Genomic DNA, 27,750 nt, shown 5'->3' with positions numbered 1-27,750 from the left:
TTTTAGTAAGTTTAAATCATTGTTGTTGTTACTTTTATTTTTGAATTAGTCAATACCATGGCATGTTTACTTTGGCAATCTTTGAATGGTTCTTTACTCTTCTAATATGCAGTGTTGAGTCACAAGAAGTGTTTGATGCAGAACTTTCTGCTCGTGTCTTGCAATTGATAAATGTAACTGACAGTGGACTACATGGCCAGGTAGACAAGCAAGAATCACCTGCCGCCTACTTAATTTGAATATTAGATGAAACATAAATTTTCTAATGCCAATAGTTGTATTTCTATTAATAAACCATCCTTGGTGCTTGGAGTCTCATGCATGGGATTTCAGATGAAAGTGAGACCTTCGTTAGTACTGCATTGGGTTTATTAATAAACATCTGGTTCATGCCCTCAAACGTGGAAGTCTGTGTCACAATGATCTTCGTTTTAAAAGGTTGAGAAAGTACAAAAAGTGTGTGCAATACTTTACTAATGTTACACAACTTAATAAATTTATTAAGGTAACATTGGTTTATGCTACCTATTTGTGTACATAGGAAAAAGGAGACCATTTAGATAAGTCTTACTTTTAGTGGAATGAGTACTTGGAGGCTGAAAATTAGGACAACTATGTCATGATTATATGTCAACTTGTTACAATTGCTATTGCATCAATTGTATGCTTCTTCTGCACTTTGAAAAAGAGTGCCTTAAGAATATATGGACATGCAGTGATTAAGATCCTCCAACAGTAGCTAATTCTTTCAAGTTTGTTAAGATATAGGGAATTTAATCATTTACCATTGTTCAACACTCCCAGCATTTGTGGCCCTAGACTCTCCCACAATAAGTAGGCCCAACACATAATTTTATTATTTCAATGGGAAGTAGAGTGGAGAGGGTTTGAACTCGAAACGACCTGTTGATAGTTGATACTATGATAAACTAGCATTTGTCCAAACTCCCAAAATCTGAAGTTGTTAGGAAATGGTGGAGTTAATCATTTAACCATTATTGTAACAAATATTTTGATACGTTTTTCATTATTGATTTCATCATCTTGGCATTTTGTAGAGGTATAGTGAAGTAAGCAAGCAGAGACTGGATCGAGCAATTCTTACGTTCTTTCAGCATTTCAGAAAGTCCTATGTAGGTGATCAGGCCATGCATTCCTCCAAGGTAAATAAGTTTCTCTTCCTATTTAAATTAAGTTTGGTTGCTGCATATTTTTTTGAGATCTCTTTTACTGTTGCAGCAGTTATATGCCCGGTTATCTGAGCTTCTTGGGCTCCATGATCATCTATTACTATTGAATGTCATTGTTAGCAAGATCGCGACAAACCTTAAGTGTTATACAGAGGTGAAAGGTTTATTCTTATTTTAGTTCTTTATATTTTTCTTGGATAGTGTATTATATTTTTATTTGTGCTTATTTCAGAGTGAGGAGGTAATTGATCACACCTTAAGCTTGTTCTTGGATCTGGCATCAGGGTAAGTTTACTACTTATATAATTGGATGAAACATTTGGAGAAATTGTTTTTTGTTTGTTAAAATTCATTGTTTATTGATTTTTTTTCCGATTACAAATAATTGGTTGACCAGTGTGGAATTTTTTTGGGTTGCAGGTATATGACTGGGAAGCTGCTTTTGAAGTTGGATACTGTTAAATTCATAGTGGCAAATCATACAGTAATTTCAGCTCTGAACTACGTCTTTCTTAAAAAAAAAAAATTCCACTTTTTATTTGACTGTCTATGAAATGAATCTTTATACTTAATGTAGTCGCTCTTTCCCCACATTTCTGATTTCAGAGGGAGCACTTTCCATTTTTAGAAGAATATAGATGCTCTCGAAGCAGAACAACTTTCTATTATACTATCGGCTGGTTAATTTTTATGGAGGACAGCCCTGTGAAATTTAAGTCATCAATGGATCCACTTTTGCAAGTACTCACCTCTCTCTCTCTCTCTCTCTCTAAATATGTGTATTTTGCACATATCCAACATGTATCTTAAACAGGATTCTGCCCTGATAGTGTATATGGTAACTGTGCTTCAGTACTTGATCCTGTTAATTTTGGCACTCAATACATGCCTTTTTGTTTCCCATAGTTAAATGAGACACTTACCCCTTTGGCTCCTCAACTTTTATGGCTCTTGTTGTTGTTACTGTTGTTGTTATTGGTATTGTTGCAATCATTGATGTTAATGTTACTGTTATATCTTTACTATTATTGTTGTTGTTGTTATCATTATTTCTTTCTTGTTTATTTACTATTTGTTGGAATTGTTCTTGTGAAAAAATATAAAAAAGATCGTAGTTGTTACTGACTGAATAGATGGCATGACAATGAAAAAAATTCCTTTTATATATATTATAAATTTTCACTGATAGAATGTATATGGGATTTTAGGTTCTTATCAGTTTAGAGTCAACTCCTGATTCGCTGTTTCGTACTGATGTGGTGAAGTATGCATTAATTGGCTTAATGAGGGATCTCAGAGGAATTGCAATGGCCACAAATAGGTAAGTATAAATTGAATTTCTGAATTTGTTTATGGTCAATGAGCGCTTAACTATACTACTGTGAATGCTTTTGGATATTTTTCAGTCGCAGAACTTATGGGCTTCTATTTGATTGGCTATATCCTGCGCACATGCCACTTCTCTTGAAAGGCATCTCGCACTGGACTGACACACCAGAAGTAAGGAAAAACTGTTAGTTTCTGCCCATATTCAGATTTTTTGAACAGTACCCGCATATCTATGAATAGTCAAATCATACTAGTTTTTTTGATAAGTAATAAAAATAAATTAAAAGAAGAGGGGTGTCACCTGAGTATACCGGAGGTATACATCAAGGACTTTTGCTTGTTTGGTATTTGTTGGGTGATGCCGCAAAGGGTAGTGGATCTATTGGATTGTTGGGCTTGCAATTTCAGGCATCATCACAATATAGTGATTTGGAGGATGGTGCCGCACTGTTTGATGTGGTGTATCTGGCGGGAACGGAATTTTAGAAGTTTTGAGGGTCGCGATCGGTCCATTCTTGAGATTAAGTCTTTTTTCTTTTTTACTCTTCTGGAATGGTGTTTAGTTTTACCATCTTTTTCTTGTCTTTCCCTTCCTATTTTGCTTGATCATTGTAATTTGGTTTCTTGATGTTTTTGCCTCTTTAGTACATTTCCTATGTACGGGGCTGTGTTCTTCTCTAATATATTTTTATCGTTACTTATCAAAAAAAAAAAGATCTGAAACTGATTTCTCTAAATCCTCCAAATGCCGGTTATTCCTCTCCCTCCAAATGCTCCACATCAAACAATGGGGCACAACCATCCAAATAGCAGAATTCCAATGCCTCCCAAATTTTCCTTGCCAACAAGCCAACAACTCTACCACTGTTCTCGGCATAACCCATTGAATGCCAAACAGAGAAAACACCATTGATCATAAATCGAAAGCACTAGAGCAATGGATGAGGAGGTGGTCAACTGATTCCCCATTTCTTTTACACATACAACACCAATCCAAAATCAAAATTTGCCGCTTCCTAAGATTATCAATAGTCAAGATATTCCCCAAAGCTGCAGTCCACACAAAAAAAGCAACTCTAGAGGGGACCTTAGACTTCCAAACAGTCTTCCAAGGGAAGGACTGATCGAAACTTCTTGTCAGCACTTGGTAGTAAGAACGAATAGTCAAATCATACTAGTTAGAATTGGAATCCACATGTATCAACTCAACTGTCTTAATCCCAATGATATTGGGTTGGCTCTATGGATCATGTTAACTATTTTTCATCATATGTATATATGTTAGGATCAGATGAGAATGTTACACTAGTCCATAACTTTTTATAGGATTAATAATTTGAAAATTTGACTGTTGGATTATATATTTTCATTACTCTTTACTATGCACGCCAAATTTTGTGTTTTGTGTATAGTTTGAAGGTAAAAACTTGAAATTTAAACAATTTATGATGAGATGGTTATTGATCTCCAATAATCTTGATTTTTGCAACCATGAAGGGTATAAGGAAATAATTTAATCTAATAGTTGATTTGTCAAAATACTCTTTCAATGAAAAATTATTGAGTGTTGTAAAATTGCATAAAGTTACACTAGGTGTAACTCAAATCTAACCATATATATAAACCATGTCTCTCTGTTTTTTGTTTGGTAGTTTTTCATTTTTAATGTTTGCATGAGATGGGGGGGGGGGGGGTGCTTGCCTGATGTCTCTCTAGTCTGTTGGTTGAAAGAAATGGATAAGAATCTCTTGCGTACTCATCTTTTTGGATTATGTTATTTGACACTACCTAAGTGCAGCGGTGATGGCAATGGCAACCCAGCCTAGTGGCTGTATTGATGATTAAATAGTGAAAATGCCCATGGGACAAGATTGAGTAGGCCTAACTCCCTGTTGAATCTTTTCATTTTGTGGAAATTGATTTACATTGAAGGTTGCATTGTGCCTGTGATTGGAGAAGAACACCTACTCTAATACGCACACTCATCTCTGTGAAATTTTTGGTGGACCTTTTCCATTGTAGTCATGACCAACGTTCATGTCTTCTGATGAATTTACTTGTAAAACATGAGGGTGTATGTTATTATGATGGAATTTGGAGTTGATCAGACGTTCCCTCTTGTCTGCATTAGCTGCCATATGTGTTATATTTTTGGGTCTATCCTGACTGAGTTCATTTACATGATATCAAAATTTTGATTTCTCTTAGTTTTGGTTTGTGGAATCAATTGGAAAAAAGAATTATTTATTTATTTATTTTTTTTTCTGTTTTCTAAGATCTAAGCATATTAGCTTCTGCCCCTCTATTTGCATCTGCATTTTTTTAATAAGTGAAGGATAAAAGTTAAATAAGTAATGACTAATGAACAATGTATGCAATTGAAAACATACATGCAGACATATATCAATTGTTTTATGATATATATATATATATATATATTTTTTTTTTTTTCCTATTTGTTAGTTTCATTTTGAGTTTTTGTTTTTGTTTTTGTTTTTGTCTTTGTTTTCTCATATTCTTATTGGTTGGTTCTTAGATCTTTCTCTTTTCTTTTCTCATAAGGGTCTTTTCTTACTCACTTAATAATGCAGGTTACCACACCATTGTTGAAATTCATGGCTGAATTTGTGCTAAACAAAGCCCAGCGTTTGACTTTCGACTCCTCTTCTCCAAATGGCATACTTCTTTTCCGTGAAGTCAGTAAATTAGTTGTTGCGTATGGGTCAAGGATTTTATCTCTTCCAAATGTTGCAGATTTATATGCCTTTAAATACAAGGGTATATGGATTTCCTTAACCATTATTTCAAGAGGTAAGAACGTAAGCCTTGTTTTACTTGATTTGCTTGGTGTTTTCAGTGTGATGTTGAAGTTTAATAGGATCTTTTGTTGGGTGACTAGTAGTTTGGTTTGTGTATGATTTGGTTTTTGTAATTTTGCTTAATCTAAGAATGGAAATTATTTTTGTTTCTTGATTAGCTTTTTGTGCAGTTGTACTTTTTACGAAGGACAAAACTTATATACAATACCTTAGGTGCCTGTTCCTTAGGTTCCGATGCTTTGCTATACTAGCATTCTATGTGCTTATGAAATCTTCTTCCTCCCCCCTCTTTTATGATAGGTTCATTTGAACTTGCTACTTTATTTGATAATTTTTTTTAAAAAAATTTTCTAAACAAGATCTTTCAAAAATTTATCTTACCTAGCAGTGCTGAGACTAATGAGAAAAGTTCAGATTTTTAATTCATAAAAATGAAATAAAGACATTTTATTCGTATACATCTTGCAAAAGTCTTATCTTTCCTAGTTATGATGAGATTAATGAGAAAAGTCCAACAGTCATTTTTTTAACCCAGAAAAATGAATTTTTTTGGATTTGCTTTTTTTTTTTTGGGGGGGGGGGGGGGGGGGGGGGGGGGGGGGGGGTTGAACTAATGTGATGTTATTATTAAAATTTTAAAATTTCTTTTGAACGGGAGGGGCTACATGTCTTAAATAAGTATTATTAAGTTTGTTTTACTTTATTAAAATGCTCTATATTGTAATGTCTTAGTTAAAGGCAGATTCTGAATATCATTCATGTTATGTTTTTAATTATCTAACCAAAATCCCATTGCTCTATTTAGAGTCTTGATTTACCATATAATTACAATATGGATCCATCCTTCCTAAATTTCGTTTTTGGTCACAATGTCCTCTTCTAGATTCCATAGCCTTTTGTACCTTTGCTAATATCATTCTTTGCATCATTGTCTGTTGCTATACCCCGTGCACTGGCCAGATCTACTAGTTGCCAATTATGGCATTAGTTTATGCTTTTTATGATTAAAAAAAAAAAAACTTTTTTCATAACAAAAATTTTGCTTCAAAGGATGGCTGCTTCCAAGCCCACCTCCTGGTTGTCATTGCTCGATCACTTCCTTTTCCACTAAGTGATTGCTTAGGGACCGTAGTGTACGATCTGGGCTGTTTCCCTCTCAACTTTGGATCTTAGCACCCTAAAAGTCTGTCTGTACAAACGATCTAGGCCTGTATTCGGAGTTTCCCTGGGGTTGGTAAGGTGAAATGGGGCCACCCTAGCCCATTGAGTGCTCTACCTTGGGCCATCGACATCATATGCTCTATTGAAATAGATTTCGCGGAACACCAGCTATATCCGATCTTGGTTGGCCTTTCACCCCTAGCCACAAGTCATCCCCGTATTTTGTCACATACGTGAGTTCGGTCCTCCAAGGCCTGTTAGAGCTCTCTTCAACCTGCTCATGGCTAGATCAACCTGTTTCGGGTTAATTTTCCAGTTGCATAGCATACGGAAAGATCCAGCTTTCAGAGTTTTAGCCATATTTGAGATTCTGGCACAGTATAGTTGAAATTAGTAAGAGCTAGTACTGGTGGTTTGGAGCATATAGTAATAAGTAATTATGCAGCACATAGGTCTAGTGTTATTAAATATTTTGTTTTTTGATGAAAGATATATGTGATAAACTGATTTTTTATATCACCACCAAATGACAGCCCTTGCTGGAAACTATGTTAACTTTGGTGTGTTTGAACTATATGGCGATAGAGCACTCTCTGATGCACTAGATGTTGCTCTTAAGATGACACTATCAATTCCTCTGGCTGATATATTGGCGTTCCGTAAGGTATGTGAACTTCATTTCTCTACAGGTCTTGCTGGAAACCATGTCAACTTTGCTGCGTTGAATTTTTCTACGCTATATATATGTTGTAATTGTTTGAAGCACAGAGTGTTCACCATTGTGAACATTATTTTATTCAATAAAACTTTGATTACCTATCAATATATATATATATATATATATTTGTGTGCTTGTGTGTAGGTATTTCTTTTGTATTTAAGTTGATTTTTAATTATAAAAATCAATTGACACCTCATCCAACAGAATCAATCATTAATCTGGTCCTAACCATCTGGTGTTTGTACCAACTCTCCCGAGGTGCGGAAGGCTTGACCCTTTGAGTGAAGCACCTGGCGGCTCTGAAAGTACTCATACATGTCATGGTCTAGCTACTGTAGCTCAACTTTGGTGATCCATCCCTTCCGACGAACTAGGTAGAATTGAACTCCTTCATTCCTAGTGGAAACAATGTGCTCATCCAAAGTACCATCAATATGTTACTTGTCAACAGTGGGTTTAGCAGTGCTGGATCTGCTATAGGATTTTCAATTGGGTTATAAGAAGGCTTATAAAAAAGTCGCATGATAACTGTTGGGACTCTTTAGAGGTTCACTAGCCACTCTTATTGCTAGGTTTGGCTCTAGGCTGAAGTGAGCTTTCCATTGGAGTTTTACTTGAAGGTTACTCAAGGAGTTGCAGGTTTTACGGTGTCTTGCTAATTGGTGCTTAGTGACTAGTTCATAGTTTTGAATTAGGGTGTATGTTTGGTCTAAAGTTGTGACCTCACGAAGAGCAAGCTTCTTCATGACATCTATAGTGAAGTCTTTTCTAAAATTTTTCAAGGTCATTCTCTTGTCTTCAACTACATTGCATCATTGAATTGTGCCATGTAGTCTGTAGTGAGTATGTTTCCTTGTCTTAGACTATTCCGCTAATCTAGAAGTTCACCCTAATAGGGTTAGGGTAGGTATTTTTCCTTAAGCCTCTCTCACCCCAAAAAGATTTACTTATTTTTAAAAAATCCAATCAGTTATGGCAGGTTGGTTTCTCCTAAAGAGGAGCTGTTCAGCACTTTGCCAAAAGTGTTTGGCACTACATGAGTTTCATCTTGGCGAACTTAACCCTCTTGTTCTTAGACAAGTTGTACCATTCAAGGAAGTGATCCATCTCATTTAAATAGTCAATGAAGGCCATTGGTCAAGTTGAATGTTAAAATTAGATGCCTCAACTTTGATACTGCTTATTGCCTTTTCATTGGGGTCTCTAGGTTCCCATGATTCTGACAGTCTAACTCATGTCTTAGAGCTGGGTCCATATTGAAATTGGGCTAACGGTTTTGCTACTAGTTCTCTTTTAAAGGGAATCATATTTCGTGCCTGTTTGCCATGCCCCTCTCTAGTTTAGAAGCATAATGTGCCATCACTTACAGCCCTTTCCTCTGTTGGGGACTTTCACGATATGAAAATGGGAGGCATCTTCTATGTTGTTAATAGCAGGCAAGCAAGAGATTTTGCTACAACTTATTTTTGCCTTTTGAGAATGGAAAGAGCTATACCTAGAAAAAAGTGAAGTTAGGAAAACTGAGCTTTGAAAAAGTGTGGTTTGAAATAGTATTATCAAACGGGTACTTAATTGCTTCAAAAGTGAGACAAACATTAGTAAGATAGATTTTGTCCTTATGTAATAGTAGAAGTTGTAAAAATTGAAAGATGATAACATGAAATAGCGCAACCACTCAACCTAGGTTTGTGGTATTTGATATTTGTATTGCAACATGGAAAAATAACAGAAGATATTTGACAGAGAAACCTAGAACTATGTGGTGTCGTATGAAGGGAGAGAAACAAGTTGTGTTTAAAGATAGAATCAGAGAAGGTTGATGAAGATATTGATAGGATGTGGAATGAAATAGCTAGTTTTATTAAAAGAGTGCTACATAAATACTTGGAGAATTTAAAGGATATGGGCTATTGAATAAGGAGAATTGGTGGTGGAGTGAGGAGGTTCAAGCAATGGTTATGTTAGAGAAATCTATAGAAGTCCTACAATGTTGTGACAATGTTGCTTTGTACCCTGTTCGAGTGGTCTCAGGCTTAGGGTTTTACTCATTATACTGCTATTTTTGAGTTCCACACTTATCTTAGCTTTGCTGTGTAATCTTTTAGACAATTTGTGTCCATCATCAAAGCAACTTATCACAAAAAAAGAAAAAGAAAGTATAGTCCCTTGGAATCATGCTGAGAGTCCTAGGCAACTCAAGAGAAGATGGTAGCCAATATAAAGTTTCACTTATCAAGGCCTACTAAAACTCGCCAGGACTAATAACTAGTCTAGCTAAACAAACACGTTAGCCCAATAAAGGTGCTGCTAGAATGATTATACAGAAATTGTTCCAGTCCCTAAACTGGATCTATTTTCATATATATCAAGTTGGTGCTTGGTTTGTCCTTTTAATCTGAGTTTTTATTTTATTGTTGTGTTCTAGACGTGCTACTGTTTAGTTTTTTATTTGAAGTTTTTTCTCTCACCAAGAATATTTAAGCACATTTTTGATTAGTTTTTTACTTTTTTGGCAGCTAACAAGGGCCTATTTTGCATTCTTGGAGGTTCTTTTCAGCAGCCACATCATTTTTATATTGAACTTGGATACAAACACTTTTAGGCATATAGTAGGATCCCTTGAATCTGGTCTCAAAGGTTTGGATACAAATATCTCATCACAGGTGTGTTTTATGTCTCTTTTAAGGATGGGATTATTCTGTTCTTTATTTGCTACATCCATTTTTTTCCACTTTAAAATATGTTAAATATTTTGATTGAGCGTGTAATTTAAGCTGGTCTGTTTCTTATGTAAACTACATACGTTAGTGTGTATTTGCTTATTTCTGATGTACTCGTTCAAGTCCAAAGTTTTAAACTTTCCTTTTCAGTGTGCATCTGCTGTTGATAATCTGGCTGCGTACTATTTCAACAATATCACTATGGGGGAGGCACCTAATTCACCTGCTGCAATGAATCTTGCTCGTCACATTGTGGATTGCCCCAATTTGTTTCCAGAAGTAAGGCATTTTTATCTTGTGGTACAGATTGATGGATTTATCATTTGCAATTGAATGCTTAAAAATATGATTTGTGCGAGTGTGTTTTTGGTTAAGTAATTATTATGACTTCCTCTAGGATTGCAGTTTGTTGTTGTTATTATTATTACAATTTTTTTATTCTGGAACATTATTTATTTATAAAAATATTTAGATATAATCTTTGATTGACATAAGCTTTTTCCTCCATTTTTCTGATTTTAACCTTAAAAAATAATGTATGCTAATCACTATCACATGGTCCATACATCAATTCAAAAAATAACTGTTCCCATTAATTTTCATTAATTAATTAATGCAATGTTGCGACTGCGTGGCTGGTTGCAATAGCTCTTGTAATTCCCTTTCTTATGGTTGTTAATATCCTTTTATAGATATAAATGTGCTTCATTCTCATGTATTTCATTAGTGAGTCTTTTAGGGTGAGTCTGAGTTTCATATTTCCAAATGTGAAATGACTATAAATATCTTGGTCAGTCTCCTTTATGAGTAGCAGAGAAGGTCCATTAGAACAATTATCTATTTCTATATCATGGCACCTCGACTCTCTTTTATTTCTTTCCTCTTCTTTATATATATATATATATATAGAAAAAGTAAAATTGTGTTAATTGGCCCTAGAGGGTTGACAGGATCAGCTGCTCGTTTTAGGATACCGGCTGCCCATCCTTGTTTGTTCAGATTGATTGTGTCATCGAAATGTTCATATATGGATAATCGTTCCCCATCATTCTAAAGAATTTGTATGCTTGTTTATGCATTATTGTATTTCAACATCTACATTTGATTGAAAAAAATTGGGTATGTGTGTGCGCGCCCGTGCATTCGTGTTTTGTTTGTTTATTTTTCTATCTGGCTGTTTGGGAACTTTTCAAATGTTTAACTAAGTGTTTTTTCCAATATAAAGATATTGAAGACTCTTTGAGTGTGTGCGTGTGCGTGTGCTTGCATGTTTTATTTGTTTATTTTTCTATCTGGTTGTTTGGGCACTTTTTGAATGTTGAACTAATTAAGTGTTTTTTTCCAATATAAAGATATTGAAGACTCTCTTTGAGATTGTTTTGTTTGAGGACTGTGGCAACCAGTGGAGTCTTAGTCGACCAATGTTGAGCTTAATACTAATAAGTGAGCAGGTGATGCTTTTTTATTTCAACTTGTATATATCCATTCTTTATTTGATATATACGTGTATACAAACTTATCTATATATGTAATCACATATTAGGTTCGAGTTATACTCTTAATTCCTTGCTTAATTTGTTAATATGAATATTTTGCCAAAAGGATTGTTGGATTAAATGTTCTCCATAAGCTCATTCTGCATGCCAAATTTCGAATTAATTGAATGTTATTTACTATCAAATTTATAGATTCATGTTCTTAGTATAAATCGAATTTTATTCACTATCAATTTTATAAATTCATGTTTTTGTTATATGCTAAAAGTATTAAGAGCTATAAATTTAACCATTTTGTAGATGAGACAGTTCTTTGGTGTGAAAATTTTACTTTTTCACTCCCCAGTCTTTAAGCAAATAAACAAATAGCTCCCTCCCCTTCACATTTTCATTATATTTAATGGTTTTTTTTTTTGCTAAACATTTGGGGTGAGTGCTTGATTTAATGCTTAGTGGGGGATACGTGGCCAACACCCCCCCCCCCCCCCCCCAAAAAAAAAAAGAGTACAATTTCCCTAGTTTTTTTTTTTCATGAATAATAAAAGTTCATTTTAAAAAAACCCTCATTACACAAGAAATATGATAAGAGAGCAACAACACCAAGAAAAAGAACAGCTATCAACGAAATCAGGCAAAGTAAAGGTAGACTGGTTGGGTATCACAGCCATTTACTCATACAACAACATTAAGAAGAACAACTTCAACTCTGTCGAAAGCCTCTCTACTCCAAATGCTCCTAAGTTATAAAATCAATCACTTCAGACACAAGGGTATCGCTCACTACACGTCCCAATACCACTTCTAGTAAACCTCCCTTCTAATAAGTCAAGACATCAAGGATTGTTTGAGGCTAACCCACTGAAACCAAGGGACCGCATCTCACTAGTATAATCACAGTGGAGGAGAAAATTGTCAACACTCTCCCTAGCCTTCTTGCACCATGTAACACCACTCAATTCCATAAACCTTACGATGGGCAATTTACCCTGATTTTTAATTTCGATCATTAGATATTTCCCTAGTGTGAGACATTGGAAAGATATTGGTCAATGGTAAGTATTGACAAAAAATTGATAGATGGGCAATTTTCCCTGGTTTTAATTTGTGATCATTTGATATTGGCCAAGCGCGAGACATGAGAAGGATGTTGGTCAATGGTAGTATTATGGTAAGAAGTTATTGAATGGTGTAACCTGTATCAAATTAATTCTTTCTTGTTCAGCGTCTGCTGTGCAACAGTATCTGGGAAGGATATAAAATATGATAAATTGGTACTATTGTGGATCTACTAGGCAGCACGGACACTTCATTTAGGATGCTTTATCGTTTCATATTGGTGTCGTACCAGCTGTTTCATGTTATAATTTTCCAAAAATTGCTCGTGTCACCATTGTACCCATGTCTGTACCTATGTCCGTGTCTGTGCTCCCTACTTGTCTTCATCTATATGGTCAATTAACTTTGTTTACATTAAATCTTGCTCAGGCTCTTATAGTTTCTTGTTGAATGTTTTGAATCATTATCATTTCTGACTGAACATTCACCTGCAGATATTCACCGATTTGAAAGCTCAGATTTTGGCTTCACAGGTTAGTTTTGTCTATTCGTTGAATGCTGTTGCAACTACTAATGTTTTATGTAGGAAGTTTTTGAGTGTTGAACTTCCTATGAATTCATCAAAAAAATTTTATCAAACAAACTGTTCAGATAATAATAAAGATAAAGCATATCAAAATAATAATAAAGATAACAAGAAAAGTTGTAACTCAAACTTTAGGTCACAGGTCAATGAAAAATGAAATCAACTAAAAAAAAAAGTGCACAAATTTATGGCTTTTGATCTAAAGCTTTATAATGCAAAGTAAGTGGAGGGAATAGCCAACAGAATGAAGACTTCTCACAGGATGGGTTCAGGTCTTTAGAGGTTGACTAGCATACTCTATAACAGTGTGGATGTATTAGTGATGCAATAATTGTCTTTTATATTTAATAACAACTTATGATATCACATTGTAACTTATTAAATGAATTTGAAGTTTGTGTAACATAAAAAACGAATATCATCATCAAGCTGAGTTGGTTGTTACTTTCATATTACATGTATCTTTAAAAGTAAACATTTGATGATGGTTAAAACTATTAAAACGAAGTCTACCAAATGTTCTTTTTGCTCTCTCTCTCTCTCTCTCTCTACCCACATTATCAGCCCTCAGTTGACACCCTTTTTTGCATCATCTTGCAGCCTGCAGATCAACATCAGCGGCTTTCCTTGTGTTTTGACAAATTAATGGCAGATGTTACTAGAAGCTTGGATTCTAAGAACAGGGACAAATTCACACAGAATCTTACCATATTCAGGCATGAATTTCGTGTCAAATAATTCAATTTAATGAAGTAGAACTTGTTTGTTTGAAAATTGAATTATATACATGGAAGTTGTTCGTTCAAAGAATCCACTTTACTCCATAAACATCAAATCTCTGGTCATTGGGGGAGGACCCTGTTTCACACCAATTACTCAATCGCGAACATGAAAGAGAAGCAGGTTCTTCATAGTTGATCGAATTGTGGAGTGGGAAAAGTTTGATATGAATCTTTGTAGTGCTACTGTATATTTTCACTTTGTCCTTGAATAGGGGAGATAGACACTCTAAATTTGGATGTTGTAGTATTAAGAGGTTTTCTAAGGTTTGCAAAAACTAGTGGTTGGTGGATTACATTAGGTTTGGAATTGGCTAGTGCTCGATTTAGAAGAGCAATTCTTTTTAGAACAAGGAAAGATGTAAATCATTCATCAGGTTTTATATTTCTGTATATTTTACCTGTTGTATTCTTTGTACTGTTGATAATAGAAGAAAAAAAAAATTACCTTATTGATCCTACTTTCCTCTCTTCTTCTTTAACTTTTGAGCATTTTTGTAGCATAGCGAGAACTGTTACACATGTGACACAACCTGTGATGGTTCTAGTACTAATACTCATAACAGAGAACAACCAATGCTTTTGGAAATTGACAAAAAATCACCCTCTGAAAAAATTGGGATTTTGCCTTGTCCAAGGATCGATTTCTGATTGGTTTTAGGTTTTATATTGCAAATTTGAATGTTACTTTAAGATTTGTTTGGTTGAAAACACAATTGGTGCTAACATACATTTCCGCTTTGAATTTATTTAATTTTAGGATAAATTTTACTAATATAGCCTGAGGTTTGAGCAAATGTCAACTAGGTTTAAGACTTTTTAAAATTGACCAATTTGGTCTCTTAAGTCAATTTATATTATACATGTTTGGCTCTCATTTTTAAGAATAGTTTCCAAAATACTGAAAAAAAATGATGTTTATAGAACATTTTGGGCAAATTTAAGAGATGGAAGAGTTGGACAAATTTATGGAGTTTATTATTTTTAATTTATTTACAACTATAACAAAACATTTTAGTTTCATGAAAACAACCTATTAAAAACAATATTTTAGCTGTTTTCAAAATCTTGTTTTGAACAGTGAAAATAGGAAATTATTTTCTCAAAATTGGATATAAAAAACATCAATTAAAGAATATATTTAAGTGTGAGATTCACTATTTCTGGTTTTCAAAACAAAAAAACTGTATTTAAATTCTCCTAACAATACAAGCCCTCTTAAATATTGAAAAGGGTTATTTTATTAATTGCTGTAAAAATTACTACTTATTTTCACATTGAGCTTGAAGTTTTTATTTATTTATTTTTAAATTTACTTTACAAAAGTAGTGAAAGTATATTTGAAAGTTGTTTAAATTACTTTAGATATTATTATAGTCAATTTTATTAATATTTACAAATTTAATACATTTATTTATATTTCAATCAAATATTAAATTATGTATGATGTTACGGTTGAAATCTAGTCAAACGTCAAAACCTTGAACCCGTCCTCTTAAATTATTATTTTTTGAATGGTTTAGTTTTTAAAACCAATTGTTGCCCATAGCTGAGGGAATTCACACAAAATTATGATTTTTTTATCACATCCTAATAAGGATTCAAAATAAGTCACAATTCAAAGATGTTTTGTGTGAGAGAAGTAACCTACTTACCAAATCCAAAATTGAAGGTAGCTCTTATTATATTGTGTAAAAATATCAAGGCCTTTTGATATGAAGTTTGAACATTTCATGCAAACAATTTACGAAACTAAAGTAATGCTTTGGTGAGTCCGTAGTCTTGTGCTTGTTGCGACAATAATCCATGATACGTAAAGTCTTTTTATACACTGTTCGTGCTCAAATTTCTTGATGCAGACTTCAAAACTCTCCATAATACAATTTGCCAGTTGTTTTGGGTCTTTATCTTTTGACATATTTTCAGTCTTCAATCTCTTCTTCAAGGCAAAGTTGAATTTTGTTTTTACATGATCAATTTGAGAGTAATATGGAAACAAGATTGGACATGAAGAGGGATGCAAAGATGTAGAGGTAAGGTTAATAGCTTGCATTTCTACAAGAATAAGGAGAACCAAATCAATCATCACTATCATAAGTTTTCTCATGATTTGTATCGGCATTGATCTTTCTTACTAATGAAATATCTTATTTTGAAGTAAATTCAAAACAATAAGTAGGGCTTAAACGCTTATACCGAATAATTATATTTGGAATAAATTATTTGATTTATAAATTTATTTATTTTTTTTAAAATTATTTGTTTATAGAAGTGTGGTGTAAGAAAGGTTATTTTTAGAAATATATATATATATATATATATATATATATATATATATATATATATATATATATATGAGCATAAATAATGTCTTTTGATCGGGATCAAAAGCTTTCATAATACTTTTATGTCAATATGTGATCATAATTTATTAGATCAATGCACTCATTTTACAAGTTTGGTAATAAATATTGGTGTAAAAAAAATGATAATCAAGTCATACTTGAATAAAATTAAAAATTCTATTATTTATCAATGGAAAAAAAACGTAACGGTCAAGTGGAATAACAAGGAGGGATCCCCAATCACCCCCTATATTAGTAGGTTATACTCCTAAATAACGTAGACACCCCACCCCAAATCATAATATATAATATTAAATTCAAAGCTCAATTATAATCCAATTTAGTTTCTAATTTTTTTTTTCTAATTTTGAGTCACAAGTCCTTAGGTTAATTTGGATATGTAATTATTGGAATTATTGTTCCCCGTTGTCCATTGAGTCTATTTTGAATTATGCCCCCTTTGCCAGATTATTGCTGATGTAATCATAAAAAGCCAAATTTTTAGGAATTTTAGACCAAACTTTGATAAACTTTGATTTTGGTTATCCCAGTGCCAACTCTTTGATATATTTCTTAATAGAAGTATCATTGATCCCATTGATAATGAGTGCCATTATTCCTACTATTGCAGCTATAGGTTTGCACTTTTACCTGATATGGAAAGATGCTTCCATTGATGAATGGTTGGGTCAACGTAAGTTAGTGATGCTTTCGGTTATTGGACTTTCCCCATCTAGGGTGTAGCACTCTACCGCTTCGCCTAGCAACAAGATGCTTGTATTGCTCTCCCACAACTTGTTTTCACAATTTAGGTTGCTCCCATTTCACTCACCGCTATTATGGGAATCGCTTTTTAATTATTTAAGGGCTAAGGGTTGAGAGAAACATCTCCCCATGTTTATTTCATTAAAGTATTCTCAAAGGTTCTTGGAATATGAGAATGTAGTTGGTATCAAATGATACCGTGTTAGCTGTATCAGAATTCAATAAATGAGAGACATGTGCATAAAAATAACCACCCCATTAACACTCCTTATAAGAGTGGTGGAAAAAGTTGATATGGTTATTTTACACACGTCTCTTAAAGATTATTAGATTTTGTTGACGTGATATAGTGATATAATTTGATACTAATAAATACTTTTTCATGGAATACACCCAATTCAATCAACTTGTCTCTGTGAGATGATGGACTACCACCCTGCCCAAAGGATAGTGGCGAACCTGGTTTCTTTGATACGCTTGTTACTTCTTTAAAGCTCCACTTCTTCTTCTCTAGAAAAGAATCTCATTCTCTCACATCTTTTAGCACAGTGGGTTTTACTCAATGTACTGCATCATTCATTTTCTTTTTTCTTCTTTCATGCTACAAGCCTTTAGTTTTTGTATATACATTTTTTTTGCCTTCACACGAATGGTTCATTTTAAAGACTAAGAATCTCTCGCAGCCTTTTCAAACCCTCATCTAAACTTTCCCACCCCAAGCTCTTCCGCAACTCTCTCTCTCTTAGAACTCCAACTCAATCCCCTGAGGTGTTCTTGAGTTTGGGGAATTTGTATACTCTCTATGATATGCTACATGATAATGAAGTTGTTGGGTCCCCATATTATGTAGTTGAGTCCCCCTTGAGTGTCACATTGTTGCAAGTTTTTGTGTGGGACAAGGCTAGAGTGGTATTAGGGGGATATGGAATGCGACTCCTTTTTGTCTTAATTGGTGTCTTCGGAGAGAACAGAATGCTTGGCATTTTAAGGGGCAAGAATTAAGCGTGGAGAACCAGAAATTTTTATTTTTTGAGTATTTATATGAGAGGTCAGAGAGATGATTGGGTGGTCATACCTATCCATTTCATGGTCAAAGTTTTGTTTTTGTATCAAAATAGTGTATGTGATATCACATTTTTTAAATTGAATATGAATCATGAAACTTTGAGAAAACATTACAGAACACTTAATTTGTAAATGAAAAGGAGGTGCGACTACCTAAGTAAACAGATTAGGGTAACGTAGTAAGTTCTTTCAAGAGTACATAGGAATTGGTTTTACCCTTTGGTACATTGTGGGATGTGTAGATACTAGTTTTTTTTTTTTCAACTGTTCCAGCTTTTTTATTATCTTATAGTCAGATTCCAAGAAACATGAACACATGATTTCGATTCAGCTTGGCAAGGTCGGTAATAATCCAAGACTTGTAAAGCTAATTCAAGGTTTTTTTTTTTTGATGAAGCTAATTCAAGGTTTTGTGGCCAACTGTATAGCTCAATCACATTATTTGATAGCATTGTCAACGGTGCTAAAAATATGTTATTTTAATATATCAAAAAATTATTCTATTTCTTTTAACACAATTCTAACAATGCATCCTATATTACATCTTCAAATCTTTTATTATTTTACTATATTTAAATATTATTTCTTTACTCTTTCTTTATCCTCTTTAATTTCTTTATTAATAAAAGAGAGAAAGTAATAAAATAATACCCAAAATTTCAGCACATCAGTCCTACCCTTCTAATAAAAGTAGAACATCACTATAGTATGTGCCAATTTTTTTGGTATTTGGCACATCTCATATAAGTATTTTTTTTTTTTGGTGCTAAATGCTAAAATTTTAGCACTTGACACTTTTGATGCCAGTGCTCAAGGGGAACCTTGGATTCAACACCCCCCCCCCCCCCCCCAAAAAAAATCCTTGTTCTAAGCCAAAAAGTTTGAAGTTTTGTGACAATGCCTACTAGTTATGGAACAAAGTTTATCAGGTTTGAAATAAGGCAAAAACTTCATTGTTCCAGATTTTTGAGTGATTATTCTTTGGTAGGACTTGAAAAAATAACTGCTGAGTACACCTTTACCAATGTTAGAAGGTTTAGAATTGACTGCTTGCGATGTGATATTGCGTTGGCGGACACTTTTCATACATACAAATTGTCCTTGGCCAAAACAGTTTACAATAGGAATTTCGTACCCTCAACTACTGCTTAGAGTAAAACATGGTAGCACTCTTGATGTAAAGTTGATAGAAATATCAAATTCTATTACGACATTTAATAAATCATGTTCAAAGTACATCTTAATATACACAACCCATCCAGCAGCCACGAGTGCATGTTAATAAGTCATCGAGTGAGACTTAATTGTCCTCTCTTCAGTGTGCAAATTATTTGTTCTATTGCTCAAACTGCAATTTACCTGCATTTTATAACAACAGCAGATAAACCCATTAATATGCAACAAATACAAGTCAATAATTCAATCAGCAGTGAGTAATATTACAGTGAGTAATATTAATAATAGGGTCCAATTAACAGGTGCCCTTAGGACATTTGTTAAATAGACCATTTTAGGAAAGCTTTAATACTACTTCTATGGCAAATATAAAAAAATTGTAAAAAAAAAAAAAATTTTATTTTCCCATAAAAAGTTTCTAAAAATATTTCATAAACTAATGCCTTTAGAACATCCATTAAATTATAACATAATAAAAAAGAAGTCATGTAAATCTTATGTTGTTACAAGAAGTGATATTAACATATCTAATATTATTAACATGGATTGTATCTATATACTTTTATAAAAATAATTTAAATGATATATTATTTCGTGTAAATTATTTTATTATTAAGTATTAAAGTATATTATTTAGTAGGGATCATTTTAAAATTCATATTTCACGGAACACGTCATTTATCAAAAATGATTTTTTTATTGGTAAGTTACGCATCCTATGAGTCTTGAACTCATAACCCTACCCTTCATCCCATTATTTCCATTTGAAGTAGAGTTCATTGGCATGTCAGTTTCCAAAATATCAACACTACAAATGTGTGCCAACAGCCAGTTTTATGAATCCCATCCTAAATAACCCAGTCTTGTACTTTTTTCAAGGTAAATCAATCCAATCAAATATACTCCTGTCCTATCCTGTCAGTTTATGTTATCCTATCCCCATGCCAAACCAATAGTTAAAAAATGCATCATTATAAGCACACTTATGGTTAAATCTATAGAACACTACAAACCGAGACCAAAGCACATTCCAATATATACAAAGGTTGCTATGTTCTCTTGAGTTGTATAGAATTTAGTCTTTCTAGATTATAACATCAAATATTGAAAACAACACAGAACTCAGAGTGGTATCTTTATAGCTAGGCAAATGAGTGAGATGGTTCTATGAACTATGCTAAATATAGCTTAAGCATCACACAATCCTCTTCCCAACCTATGCCCTCCCCCCAACCCATGCTACATACAACTGATATAGGAAAAATGGGAGAAAAAAACCCTTTAAAATTACCTCTCAAATGGTTCCAAATTCAGAAAGCCATAGCTCTGAGAGGCTCCCTTGGGAGAACAAAAAGTTGTTTGCTTGGTGAGTAACGACTTATTTCCTACTTCATCTGTGACCATTTCAAGGCCACAAGCACCGCAAAATGATACCAAATCTGATTCCTAAAAGAACCATGTGAAGCTTTCTAAACTCTCAACATTTTATTCATTCAAACAATGCATATCAGAAAATCCATATAATGCAAATTATACCTTCATCATCAAGAGTTTGGATAAGTGTGTCAGTGGATATGGATGAAGCTTGTAGCCACCATTATTTATACATGACAGAGCCAGTGCTCGTACCTTTCATGGTCAGCGACAAAGGTAAGAAAGAAATATTGAAGAATGTGAAGAAATAATTGTGGAACTAGAGATACTTGAAAGCAAAAACTTCTAACATGCCACATCAACAAAAAGAAATTTATAAAATATGCAAACTAATTATGAAACTTAAGATGAATAAGCAACAAAAAAACTAAGCCAGATTAGGAAAAAGAAGAATTGAGAGTGGCAGACCTCCCCACCCTCCCCACTCAACCCAAGAAAGAGGGAGGGAGAGGATGGGGAGGGGCATATGTGTCTTGATTTCCCTTTTGGAATGTCCCAAAATAAGCGTCCACTTTCCAAAAGTGGAAGCATTTACTATGAAATTTATGATACCACCCTCACCTTAAAAACAGAAAAAAGAAAGCAAGAACATTTTCATTAAAAAACCGAGTATAAGACAATTAGAAAGATTACTGCAACTTTTTCCTTTTCATTAATACTTTGGCTATTTAGAACCAAGACAATTATTTTGAAACGGAGGTAGCATATTAATTTAATATCAAGTCTGAAGGAATATAAATAGTTCAATCTGTTCAAAGTGATCGTTGTGGTTAACAAAGATCCAAGTTGCCAAAATGCCAGAAAGAAGTTTCGGATGAAACTGATACGTATGGTTACCTCTATAATATATGGTTCAATGATGCAATACTGTAGAAAGGATGCCTCAGCTGCAGTAGTTAAAAGGAAACGCTTATAATTGCCCATTCGAAAAAATCTGTTTCAATAAAGAGATTAATCATTTACTCCTCAAAAAAAATAAAGAGACAATCTTTCACTTTACAGAAACTCATCAATTCAAAGAAAGAGATAAGCAATTAAGAAAATGGAAAAACAGAAAAATCCTCCTAAACAAGTTAAATCTAATTAAGCAAGACACTTCAAAAGCAAATGGAATCATTGCAAATGGGAAATACCGCAAAATTCTCCGGGCAAAACCCATTTCCTTTGACTTGATTATTGGAATAGGCACTTGACGAAACCATAAAGAAAGTGATTCTCCCTGTGGATCAGAGATAGCTACATTTCATGTCTTTAAGGCTCAGCACAAGGCTGCAATTAAGAATGAACGAAATGAATTGACCACACCAATGAAGTAGAGATCAACCGTGGGTTGGCTGTTAGAACCAAGATGAAGAAGCACGTAAAATGAACAAAACTCAGCTTCATTCTCATTAATAGATTCAGAACTTCTATTTACATCATAAAGATTAAATAGAGTTGTCAGAGCCTTTGTAAGCTGCTCCATGTTGAGGTAGTGTACTGAAGATATATTTTCATTGGTACAACTTCGAAGCTTGTGAAGAGACCTAACGTGAAATCTAACCTGTATGATGACACAAATCAGGGCTTCATTCAGTACAAAAAGTTTTAAATTGTTTCCATGGTTTCAAGCTCCTAACACAAAAAATTTATGGTGTTGATACATAGTTTTTCTGCAAAGCCATGTAGACTAGATGCGTTCCATGGTCTGAAGTTTCAAATACAGTGAAAAGTATGTATAATAATGCAAAGGTGTGTATATGCCCTTGCCAGCAGTTCAGAAGGAGATGCTCCCTTTTTGGTCATCTGACTAGGGCAACTTGACAATGACAGTGCAAATTAATCCTGGTACTTGCACTGCTTTAAGGAAATTAAATAAACAAAATTGACCATATTTTCTTTTGTATCTTTTTAATCATGCAGAAAAGACACTTAGATTGACCCAAGAAGAAAAAGGAGAGAGAAAAGATACAGAATTTTTTTGCTGATGTTAGGAAATGGCAGCAATGAAAAATCAGAATTCCTATCATTTACTAATGAGCTAAATCAGCACGGATATATGAAACTGATTTATTTGGTAGCAGTTTTGGTTTAAATCTATGGCTTCCATGGCATGACTTTCATCCCTCAAGTCAGCCTCTCTACCCATCCTCTATTTTGTCACAGCCTCTTGTTCTCTCCAAAAATATGGCAGTGGCATGATGTTATAAATGGCATCTACTCCATCAAAGATCAAAAGATTACTATTGTGTGGATTACAGGATTTTTGTTTACTCCTCCTACTTTGCCACATAGGGTTGGCAAAAGTACTGCCACCTTGCATTTTATCATGTCCCTTCTAAAGTTTTTGAAGAACAACTTTGAACTTTAGGCCTTTTTGTTTGTCATTTAAATAATTGATGCAAATCTATTAGAATAATATGGAAATTTATGGTTTCAGTTCCAAAATTCATATCTAATTTGGGAAGTAGATTCAATTTTTTTGTTGGGGGAGGGGGCTTACAACTTAAGTGGAAGTGATGAGGAAGGAAAAAATCTTCCCCTCCCGGTAGCCAAGCCCCATATAACAGTCTCCAAAGGAAAATTTTGGAACAAAACGTCATTCATTATTTTTTATAAGTACAAGCATTTGTTCATTATAATTTACTCTATCCTGCAGATTCCCACATAGATATCCCAATAAACTCAACTGTAGAAGAATGGTTCACCAGACCCTCTTAGGGAAACTTGTCTAAAGACACGTCATCCATTTGGATAATCATTGATATTCTTGCAAGATTACACGTGTTTGTCAACTGCCAATAACATCAAAATAACAAGCGATGCAATATCAAATCACCCCCATCTCACCAAAAGAAATAACCTGTTAAACAACAAGAAAAAGTTTTTTATACTGATGAGAAAGCTCACTTTTGTTTTAAGTATGAGGCTCTACACACGGGATTCATGAATTTTAAATATAAGAGCTTCACACAAGCCTTCTTATCCAAAAAATAAGAGAGAGAGAGAGAGAGCGCTTCACACAAGCCTTATAATTTTGCAGTTCAAGCCATTGCAGCAGCGGCTGTGATAGTTGGTTTGGGTTGCAGAGAGCAAAGGAGCAGCAATGGTGGATAAGGCCAAGAAAAGATTAGAGGAGGTGGTCAACAGAGTGTATGCTATCAATGTCCACAAATGCCTTCACGGATGCACTTTCAAAAATGGCTTTGAGAGCCATATAGGAATCTGGAAGAAGGCAACGGGAATGATGGATATCAGGGTGGATGTTAAGCTGAGTGAACATGTCTGGAGCTGAGGGATTTGGAGTGTGCCAAGGATAATTCGTTTACATTGCGCAAAATAGAAATGATGAAGCAGACGCACAGTTCGAGTTATACGTACTAGTCGCTGTTGCAGAGATACATCCAGAGGGTACAGGGGTTGGGCACCAAGGTCATTGGGGAAGGATTGAACTAGCCTATGATCATATAGCTATATTGCTCCAATTTGACTACATATTTCTTAATAAGAGATATTTTAGTTTGCATCTGGAATTTCTTGGGAATTTCTTCAGCAGAGAGAGCAATAGGAAATTTTATTTGATCTATAAAGCAGAACACATTTATGTTCTCTTTAGTATGAACAGGTAAGCACCAACAAATAGGTATGAATACTGGTTTGGCTGATGGAAGGTGTGTTCTTTATCAAGAAAAACAACTAACAACTACAATATAATCTTATATAACTGTTCTTTTTTATTGGTAAGTTATATATGTACCTAGTGAGCTTTGAACCCACAACCTCGCCCTCCACTTTATTCTTATAAGGGGAGGAAGCACCTTTTCACTAGCTTAGTGGCTACAATACCTATTTCATTTAATGACAACAAAAGTCAAAGTGAATGACTTTAGCAGGTATCTATTACAAGAAGAATGAATTTCTTCCACAATAACATAGATTGAGATTTTGGAACTAAAGCTTGGTTGTTGTTGTTGTTGTTGTTGTTGTTGATAACATGGATTGAAATGGTTTAGAAAAGGAAAATGCTAATATTGGGTAGATACATATTTAATGAAGGGATACACTAATGTTGAATGGCTTATGGCAAAGATGAAGGTTTAGAATTGAGAGGTTTTGGCAAGAGAGTCATACCATTTTCTCATACATGTAGATTGCTTTTTCATTGTCAATATTCTGCATGCTGAGATCTTGCCTTATTGACCTTGTTCTATCGAAGATGAAGTCATGAACCACTTCAAAAGGATGTTCTGAAGAATCCAAGAAGCTTAAAAGGTAGTCTAAAGTGTCTTCCAATACTGGAAGAGGCCGCAAATCTGATGTTGGCATATCTCTGATGGATATAGTCCTGCAAAACTAGTAAGAGCATGGAGGATAAATTGTTTTCTTAAATCCACAGTATGTATTACGTACGTACTACAGCACTACAAACCTCAAATGGCAATGCGTGGAATAAAGAATTCCACAAAAATAAACCTCTATTATTCATGCATCAAATATATCAAGCAGACTAAAAAAAAACAGACAAAAAAAAACAGACAACAATGAGGCCATAACATCAGGCATTAGCTTTGCAAAGTGATGCATCAAAGAAACTGTTATTTCACTTCGATAACGTTACAAATATAATACTAAATGTGATAAAGCTGTTGCAACCAAATAATACATGAGACAACCAAGTAGCAACTATGAAGATACAAAAAACATGATTCCATAAGATACAGAAAAAACATTAGAAATACAACTATGTAAAACCGATGACTTTGCAGAAAGGGCTGCACCAAAAAAGGTGGACTCCAGCTAAGTTGCAGGCTACTTCCAACTAATTGAAAACACTTAGATGGTAGAACTGGTCCAGTGACCATATTAACAAATTCCTAGTTTCTATTACAAGGCTTCATAACTTACAGGATCCATTAAAACCAACATTAAAGTAACTGGAGGAATGCAAAAAAGCATAAAATTGAACAGCATATTGAGACTGCTCCATCAACTCATGTCTTAATGGAAAGAAATGTGCTAGAGCCTCAGATAAAATATCAAAGCACAATATTGGCCGTGTTTGAATTTCAATAAAATTAGATATCAACATCTTATAATAGCCAGCTAGCCTTAATATCAATTAAGTATTGAAACTTTTATATATATTCCAACATACAAATTTCATGGTACAGACTATTGACAAAGTATAATTGGATATTAATCTCAGAATCTAGGGGAGGGGCATCTAAAAGAGTGACTTCAAACATTATTTGACATCAGCAACAGAATTATTTATGTCATCACTTAATGACCAGGTTTGAAGTTTGTGCAAAAGTAGTAATGACAATTTATGGATGTGACAAATTCAGCAGGAGGTAACAGTGGCTACAGGGGTTTTGGTGGACACAATGTTGTCCATGCAAAATTTTGGTGGGGAAGATGAGTAATTATTCAATACTCCGGGAGTACAGCGATGAGGTACTCCCTACTCCCACATCATAGCGAATTCCATTAATTAAATTCATAATAGGATGCATCATTTATTGTGAGAGGAGAGAGAGTACCACGTTGTTGTACACCGGGAGTGCCTAATAATATTTTAATGTAAATGTTTCTGACACAGCCAAATTATTCACAAGATATGCCATTGTAAATAACAACAAATTTCAAATACAAATACATAAGAGTCTACCTTTTTGACAGCAAGGTCAGAGGATGTTTTTCTAGGATTTCCATCTACCCTCTCAAACACAGCTAAATCTCGGAGCCGCTCACGCTGGGTCCTTTCAGCCACTATTATCACAAACATAACAACAACAACAACAACAACAACAACAACATAGGAGTAAAACAGCTATCAACAAATATAACAACAAAAGACAACTAGGTAAAATAATTGAGACCAAAGTTTCATATTTTCATATTTTATGACTTAAACTGAACCAAACCCATAACATGATTTAGCAAATTCGGCACACTTGTGCTTGTGGTCAATCAATGTAAGATATATAGCTATCTGTGCATACATAGATTATTACAAGTTTTTACCTGGGCACATAAAGGGACAAGTTCCAAGCAAGACAGGAAGATTGGAAGAATCATCCACATGTTGCTGTGTTTGTTGGCTAGCTCTTCTGGGTTTAACAAAGTCTTCACGAGCATTGGGGTTGTTATTCTTTGTAAATTTGCCATCTTTGGTGGTGGGGCTAGAACGGAATTTCTGTGACCGGAACTGGGTCGAAGAAGAAGAAGAAGGGTTTGGACGTTGACGGTGGCTTTTCTCCATTGCTTACACGTTTTTTCCGATTTGTCATTCCTGGTTTTGACATCAATAATTAGTATTAGACCTGATCATCGGGTCGGGCAAATTGGATCCAGTAACCAATTGCACCCGGCTTTGTAAGGATTGCGACCCAAATCATTTTTTGCCATCATCATTCTAGTACACTCAACCCAAGCTATACCCCATAAGTCATCGATCGTGTCAATCTGCAATGGACCCAAGCTGGGTCCCGTAGGCTATTGGTCGTGTCAATTGGGTTTGCTCCATTTGGTTTGGAAGTATCCCTTTCAACTTGGTAGGTGTCGAACATGTATGTATATTAATAAAACTAGCTTGTAATCCGTGTATATTAATAGATATACTTAAAATATGCTAGCGTTATTATATGCGTTCTGCATGTACGATGGGCTCTTTTATTTATTTATTTTGAATATAATACAATTTTTTAATTTGAATTTATTTATTGTTAGTGAGGTTACAAAGAAAAAGATTTTTATAAAACTAATATTTAGGATTTGAAATGGAGTAAACTGTTGGATTTAGTGTGTGGTAGTTGTTAGGAAAAAAAAAAAAAATCAAATGTACGTGAGATATGTTCAGATAGAAAGTGCGCTAATTTTTAGGAAAATGTTTCTCTAGTAGTTTTTTTTCTTCGAATTTTGTTGGATTAAAATTTTAACCCTGTTTTTTCTTTTTTAAGAATAAGGATTATATAATTAGGGGTATTTTTGATATTTTATGAAACTATAATTAACTTTTTTTTAAAAATTTTTTAAATATAAGATAGAATTCTACTCTAGTATAATTTAAATGTATATGTGTGTAATGCTCCCTTCTGGAGACTTGAACCCCAGCTCTTACCCCCTA

General features: G+C 34.1%; 2 protein-coding genes across 5 annotated transcripts in view; one reads left to right on the top strand and one right to left on the bottom strand.

Annotated features, from left to right (window-relative positions):
- Nucleotides 1-14,318, top strand: part of LOC142615797 (uncharacterized) — a 30,429-nt gene extending 16,111 nt beyond the window's left edge. The window contains exons 15-29 of one of the 2 annotated variants that reach the window (XM_075788631.1): nt 113-200; nt 1,059-1,163; nt 1,243-1,344; nt 1,423-1,475; nt 1,611-1,674; nt 1,797-1,931; nt 2,399-2,511; nt 2,597-2,690; nt 5,111-5,330; nt 7,033-7,163; nt 9,737-9,883; nt 10,091-10,219; nt 11,293-11,391; nt 12,987-13,025; nt 13,679-14,318. In XM_075788631.1, coding sequence (XP_075644746.1) covers nt 113-200; nt 1,059-1,163; nt 1,243-1,344; nt 1,423-1,475; nt 1,611-1,674; nt 1,797-1,931; nt 2,399-2,511; nt 2,597-2,690; nt 5,111-5,330; nt 7,033-7,163; nt 9,737-9,883; nt 10,091-10,219; nt 11,293-11,391; nt 12,987-13,025; nt 13,679-13,816 — 1,657 coding nt within the window. In that variant the 3' untranslated portion in view covers nt 13,817-14,318. Of the gene's footprint in view, nt 1-112; nt 201-1,058; nt 1,164-1,239; nt 1,345-1,422; nt 1,476-1,610; nt 1,675-1,796; nt 1,932-2,398; nt 2,512-2,596; nt 2,691-5,110; nt 5,331-7,032; nt 7,164-9,736; nt 9,884-10,090; nt 10,220-11,292; nt 11,392-12,986; nt 13,026-13,678 lie in introns of both variants that reach the window. The other variant, XM_075788629.1, reaches the window with a different exon arrangement.
- Nucleotides 14,319-19,049: 4,731 nt separating this feature from the next.
- LOC142618002 (SAC3 family protein C) lies at nt 19,050-27,130 on the bottom strand. 3 transcript variants are annotated; one of them, XR_012841133.1, is made up of 9 exons: nt 26,649-27,024; nt 26,293-26,393; nt 24,753-24,974; nt 21,967-22,185; nt 21,776-21,861; nt 21,480-21,576; nt 20,745-20,837; nt 20,500-20,647; nt 19,050-19,391 (listed from the first exon to the last, which is right to left on the bottom strand). XR_012841133.1 is itself a non-coding variant. In XM_075790980.1 (9 exons), exons 1-9 carry the CDS (start codon nt 26,884-26,886, stop codon nt 19,388-19,390), a joined length of 1,215 nt encoding a protein of 404 aa, XP_075647095.1. In that variant the 5' UTR covers nt 26,887-27,130; the 3' UTR covers nt 19,050-19,387. The 3 variants fall into 3 exon arrangements, 2 of the variants coding, with proteins under 2 accessions (XP_075647095.1, XP_075647096.1); XM_075790980.1 differs by having other exon boundaries at nt 20,500-20,654; nt 26,649-27,130; XM_075790981.1 differs by lacking the exon at nt 20,500-20,647.
- Nucleotides 27,131-27,750: the final 620 nt, after the last annotated feature.

This window comes from Castanea sativa, chromosome 11 (assembly GCF_040712315.1).
Source record: "Castanea sativa cultivar Marrone di Chiusa Pesio chromosome 11, ASM4071231v1".
NCBI classification, from domain to species: domain Eukaryota; kingdom Viridiplantae; phylum Streptophyta; class Magnoliopsida; order Fagales; family Fagaceae; genus Castanea; species Castanea sativa.
The sequence above is the reverse complement of the archived record's forward strand: the minus strand, read 5'-3'. Positions and strand labels throughout refer to the sequence as shown.